Below are 6,000 nucleotides of genomic sequence, written 5' to 3' on the forward strand. Positions count from 1 at the left end.
GCGTCCTGCTTTTCTCTCCTGATTTCGGGTGGGAAACGCACCGCCGGCTCAGAGGCCCCACCTGCCACAGGTGGTCTGCCAGTGGGAGTGGCCCAGGCAGGCGTGGCGGGCGGTGTGGATCTCCATTCCGGGAGGCGGCCCACCGTGTGAGCCCCCCGTGGGCGCGTGCGTGCCCCTGCTGCAAACCCGGGCCGGGAGCTCCCGCTCAGCGTTTCCAGGGGCTCGCCCCAGTGCGCCCGCCCGCCCGCCCGCACCCCAGAGCATCCTTCACGTTGTGTGTTCACCTGGAGTGGGTCCGGGCTTTGGTCAGGTGACCGTTTCTCCGTGGGCACCCGGCCCGTGCTCCTAGGGCACCGTTGTCCCAAATGTAGTGGCTGTGTTTGTAGGAGCTGCGTCTGGGCCTCCTGCCTGCTCCGTGGCTCGCTTAGCCTGGCCTTGGCGTGCTGAGTTCGTTCCCGTGGCCGCAGCGTGTCCTGGCGGTGGTCAGTGCCTTCACCTCGCTGTGCGTGTTCTCACCCCTTTGCTTTTCCATGCATTTTAGCATCAGGAATCTGGCTGAGATCTCAGCTGGGACAGAGTTGCTGCTTCGAGCTGCCTGTGTTGACCCACCCAGGCACACGCCCCTCCGTTTAGATCTTTCCAGACGACGCCCGATGAAGTTCACGGTGCCTGAGTTGAGATCTTGGCCATCCAGGCGTTTGGCATTGTGGGTGCTGTTGTAAGTGGTCTCCGCACTAGTCAGGGCTCCCCAGAGAAACAGAAGCATAGTACACAGAGATACAGGAATTGGGTCCCGTGATTACCAAGGCTGGGAGACCCTGGCAAGTCCGTGGGGCTGAATCAGTCTGAGCCCTGAATCCTGAGATCCCAGGCTCCCGGATGCCCGGGAGCAGAAGGTGGACGCCCCAGCTCAAGCGGAGAGAGAGAATTTGTAGGACAGTCGCTCAGTCAGCCTGGACGGATGGGGAGGGTGGCACTGCCCCAGAGGGCAGCTGGGAAGGAGACGCTGGGCTTCCCGTGGCTTCATCAGGTACTGGCCGTGCCCCGGCTGGGGCTGAGGGTAGGACCTGGAGAGGGCAGCCGCTCCCCAGGGAGGAGCAAACGCGGACAGGCCAGTCCCCTGCAGCGCACCTTCTCATCCCCAAGTCCCGGGTCTCGGTCTGGGGCCGATTCTGGCCGGGCTACGATTCGGGTATCCCTGACAAACTCCTGGGCACTTCCATGCCACTGGTCCAGACCCATGGCTCAGGGCCACCCAAGAGACTCAGCACACGGTGAGTGAGAGACCCCACTGGACGCCAAGACCGTCTCCATACCTTTGGCCTGGGAACTCCAGAGTTCGAGCTGGTGTCCATGTAGGTGTTTCTGACTCAGCACCCCCCATGTGCAAGGCATCACCTGATCTGTCTGGCCCAGAGTGGAACAAAAAGCCAGAGAAAGAGCCAGTTCTCTCTAGTGGTCATCATGGGCGGTCCCTCTGCCTTCCCACCTGCCTCTGCCCCTCCTTCTGTGCTCCGAGACCCCTTCTTTCTAAAACCATGGCTCGTCCCCAGAATCTCTGGCTGAAGCCCTACCCAGTGCCCCACACCCTTCCTGGGATTCCCAGTAAGCTTCCACCCGCCCCTGCCCACAGCCCCAACACGGAATCCTCAGGCTGTCCCCGGCACTGCCCACCTTTCCTGCCCTGTGGAACGGGGGCGCCAATGCACCTGACCCCATCGGGGCAGGGCTGGCCAGGCACCTGACTCCTGCCCGCCCTCCTGAGCAGCACCCAGGCCTCCTGCTTTCCCCGGACCTCCAGGCCCACTGTCCCTCCTGGCCTCCATGGGCACTTCCCGTGGCAGGCCACGCTGAGGCCAGAGGGGGCTCTGTTTGGAGCGAGGCTTCTCGGGAGCACACACTCTGGGCTGAGACTCCTGGTTCACTCATTCCTTCACCCTCCAGTGCCCACTGGGCTGCCCCTGTGTGTGGTGTTCTGCCTGGTACCGAGGACAAGGCGTGTGGCCTCGGAGCTCGTGGGTTGGCGCCCAGGAGCAGACGGGAATGAGATTCCAGGTAGCAGGAGTGGGTGAGGCTAGCGTGCTGGTGGGGACACAGGTCTCCCCAAGTGCGGAGAGGAAACACAGCTGAGAATGACCCCCTGGGATGAGGGTGGCGTGGGGGTCTCCCAGGGGCAGGGGATGGCGTGGGGCATGTCGGGAGGAGTGGACGGGGGCAGGTGCTGCTCTGGCCTCTCCAGACAGAGTCCCGTTTACACACAGTCACTGTCAGCCTTGGTCTGCACGGCCCCAGATGTGGTGCCAGGTGTCCCGTTACCATGAGCCCAATTTGGGGCTTAGGTTTTGGGGTTTCTTGTTTGTTTATGCAGTAAAATGGGGGGAAAGGTTATCCATCAATACGGAGCGTGCACGTACATGTGTGTAAGAGACAGACGCGCACTCTCCCACGCACCCGGCGGGGCGGCCTGGTCCGCACACGTGTGCCCACACGCTGCTGGTGCAGGTGGACAGAATGTCTCCGAAATGCTTGTTTTACTACAGGGTACGACACAGTACAAAATGCACATATTTTATTGAGCCGGTGGGGGTGGTGCTCATGCCTCAACCACCCGCGCTTTCTCAGCCTCGCGCCCGGAAGACAACGCGGGACTGCCGGCACAGACCTCAAGTTGCTGGCGGGTCAGCTTGCTCTCCTGGAGCCTCCTGCCTCAGTGGGACCGCTGCCCGCACCCCCGGGCCTTCTGCTGGTCTGCAGCCCCTCTCTTGATGTCCCAGAGCGAATCCCGCTTTCCCAAAGCGGAGCTTCACCGAGGCTGTGCCCAAGCGTTTGGATGTTCGCATGTGTGCGTCCACCAAGCATGAGAAGCCTGCCCGTTGTCCACGTCTCTGTCCACTGATGACGCTGGGAAGATGCTGAAGATGCTGTCCACTGGCGACGCAAGTCCAGAGGCCGCCTCCCGCGGGCCTTGACCCTGCCCACTGCCTCCTGCCACGGTTCCTGACAGCTCTGTGTCCCGCGTGGCCGCCCGCCCTCCGTCCATCAGCGCACGGGGGCCACGTGCACCAGGGACACGGGCTGCCCCGAGCCCACCCCTCTGACTTCATGATGACCAAATTACAGGAGGGGCCGCCCGACAGGGAGCCCTCGCCACCCTGTGCGCCCCGAGCACGCGGCGCGCCTGAGCGGAGACCCAGCACCACAGGGCCTCGTCTGGAATCCAGCGAGCAGACACTCGTGCATTTTTCCGCGCGTGGTTTTCAGGGTGACACGGAAGAGCTTCATAACTGAGCCGTCCGCGGCATCCCACGTGTCCACGTGGGCCCGGCGTCCTTGCGGAGGGCAGCGGGGGCGGACGGCAGCCCTCCCAGCAGCGGCCGTCGGGCACCTCCGTGGGCCCCCCCGGCGGGTGCGTGCCACGCTCTAGGAGGCGTGGTGGTGGTGGACCGCGGGCACCGCACAGCCCTCCCCCGCCAACATGGGCGGCAGGGCCCGCAGCACCTCGTGCTCCAGCGCCGCGGGCTGGCCGAGCGCCGCCCTGAGCGGCGAGTGGACTTCCCTGCTCTTCCGCCGGGCCCGCCTGTGGCCGTGGGGCTGTGGTGGGGGCTGCGGGAGGCGGTGGCCGTCCCGGGGGGCCTGGGGCGGGGCAGCCGGCGGGGGGCAGCCAAAGGCTCTCCCGGGCTTGCCTGTGCCCGGCGCCCCAGGGGGCCGCCCTGAGCCCCTGGGGGGCTTGAGAAGCTGCTTCTCCTGCCCCTTCAACCGGGGCTGCATGTCCAGGGCCCTGACGGCGGGCTCTGCGGCCAGCAGCGGGTGGTGGGCCAGCACCTGGGGCCGGCGCTGGAGTGCCGTGCGCGTGTCCGCCTCCTGGGAGCGGGACCGGCTCGGGGGGTGCGCGGCCTTGCCCAGGTGCTCCTGCTTGGCCTGTGACGGCGGCGCCCCTGCAGAGCCAGGGTGCCTGTGAGACCGCGGCGGGGCCCCCGCGGCCACGGGGCGCCCGGGACACCCGCCCGGGGCCCAGGACGTCTCCCCTTGGGGCAGGGACGACCCGCACGCCTGAACGGGGGGCCCGCCTGTGGATGCAGACCTGTGCTGTGGTTCGTTGCAGGGACCCCAGGACGCTCAGGCGGGGCTCCTGCCCCTGAGGTGTCTGTACCCAGGGCCTCATACCCAGGGCCGGTCTCCCGCACCTACCGGGTCCAAACCTAGATGTGTAGTTCTCGATCCCAGCCAGGTCCAGGTAGTGATTTCTCCGCTCGGTGTTCTCGTCCACGCAGTATGGGCCGCGCTCGCAGCAGGGGTGGGGGTCGGCGCCGGGCCTCCTGCGTGCGCCGCGGGAATGAGGGCCTGAGCTCCTGGGGCCGCATGAGGCCAGAGCAGGGCACTTGGAGCGGAGGGGCGCCTGCAGCGGGCGGTCTCAGGGTCCGCGCAGGGGCCCTGACCAACACCCACTGCTCCAAAGGGCAACAGGAGGAAGGCCGCCGAGGACAGCAAGCCCCCAGCCAGCCCCGGGGGCCCCCAACACGACCCCAGCACCACCACTGGGGATGCCCCACAGAACTCACGAGCGCTGGACCGTTCGAGTCTGCGGCAGAGAGCGGGTCACCACGCCGGGCCCTCCAGACTGCCCAGTGACACCCACAGGGCACCAGAGCATGGCGACGGAGGGTCTCGAGGCCAACCCACCACTGCCCCTCAAAGCCCACCGCCTCTCAGACACTGAGTGCACTCAGCCCCAGCCAGAGCGTCAGCCGCCACAGAGGCCCCAAGCTGCTGCCCTCACCCTGATGGCGGGCCGTGCCCGGGGCCTCTCGGCCAGCGTCCTGCCCTCTGCGCCAGGTGCCTGGCTTGGTGGCTCCGTCCTGAGGGGACAGCCCTGAGGCCTGCAGGTGGCAGGGGTGGGCGGGCTGCTCCCACCGAGGACAAGCCAGAGGACGGAGCCGGACCGCAGTCCCTCACCTGGTGTGTGCGGACGGCCTCTTGTCGGCCCCCCCGGGGTCCCCGGTGAGCTCGGCCTCCATCCTGCAGCGAGTGGGCTCCTGGTCTGAAAGAGGGGCAGCGCATTCCCTGCTCATCCACTCACGCACTCCTTTGCCCAGACAGGCATTTCGCCCTCGGAGGGTTGGGGCGCTGACCGGTAAACGGAGCTGACCAGTAACCAGAGGCTCGGGGAATGAGCAGTGAGCGCTGTGGGGACAGGGTGTGTGGGACAGGCTGCCGTCTCAAGCAGGGTCTCCGGGGTGTCTGAGCAGGACAGCCCCTCACCCTGGCCTGTGGGGGGACTCTCCTTCCTCTCGCTGAGAGACTCAGGGCTGACGGTCAGCTTCACACGGAGGGTCCTGCTGCTGTCAGACGAGTGGCTCACGGAGGCATCGATGGCCTCGTAGATGGCGTGCACCAGGCTGGACATGTCCTGAGGACGGCCCGATGTCACTGACAGGCAGACCGGGCAGGGGGCCCTCAGCTGCCTCCAGGAGGCCTCCCACACACACGCCTGTCCCATCTAGCCCTGTGTGCACCCCGGGCAGCCGGGGGGCAGCCCTGCTGGTATGGGGATCACATCTCGTGGATGCTTAAATTTGACCCCAAATCTATGTTCAGGGGATTAGCAGTCGGGTGTCACGTCCTGCACACAGGCCAGCCGAGGAGAGTGCAGGGGTGCCCCTGGCGCCCTTACCGCCCGCCCTGGGGAGTTGAACCCCAGACAGAGGCCCCGCCCCCGGCCCCGCCCCGCCTGCCTCCTGGGACGGGGGCGGCATCTGCCTGTCCCTGGGCGGCCGGGCGCATCACCTCCCTGGTGGCCTTGCCGATGTGGTCGAAGCCGTAGAGCGTGAACGTCCAGTCCTGGTGGCTGTCCCCCTCCACAGAGACGTCACACTGCAGCCCCTGCGAGGCACGTGGGGCAGAGGACCGCGGGCTCACCCTGGGCCCTGGCCCCTGCCCTCCTGGGAAGACCAGCCCCTCCCACGGCCCCAGGCCGGTTTCTGTGTCCTTCACGCCCCGGAA

The 6,000-nt window shown here is 66.8% G+C and overlaps 1 protein-coding gene across 1 annotated transcript in view; it reads right to left on the reverse strand.

The window, feature by feature from the left end:
- Positions 1–2,552: 2,552 nt before the first annotated feature.
- NKD2 (NKD inhibitor of Wnt signaling pathway 2) overlaps positions 2,553–6,000 on the reverse strand; it is an 8,615-nt gene continuing 5,167 nt past the window's right edge. The window contains exons 2-6 of the mRNA XM_081825780.1: positions 5,785–5,880; positions 5,260–5,407; positions 4,954–5,038; positions 4,189–4,316; positions 2,553–3,935 (exon numbers count right to left, since the gene is read on the reverse strand). Coding sequence (XP_081681906.1) covers positions 3,421–3,935; positions 4,189–4,316; positions 4,954–5,038; positions 5,260–5,407; positions 5,785–5,880 — 972 coding nt within the window. The 3' untranslated portion in view covers positions 2,553–3,420. The remainder of the gene's footprint in view (positions 3,936–4,188; positions 4,317–4,953; positions 5,039–5,259; positions 5,408–5,784; positions 5,881–6,000) is intronic.

The sequence above is a fragment of the Leptonychotes weddellii genome, chromosome 7 (genome assembly GCF_054177405.1).
Source record: "Leptonychotes weddellii isolate Sample4059 chromosome 7, ASM5417740v2, whole genome shotgun sequence".
In the NCBI taxonomy this organism is placed as follows: Eukaryota; Metazoa; Chordata; class Mammalia; order Carnivora; family Phocidae; genus Leptonychotes; species Leptonychotes weddellii.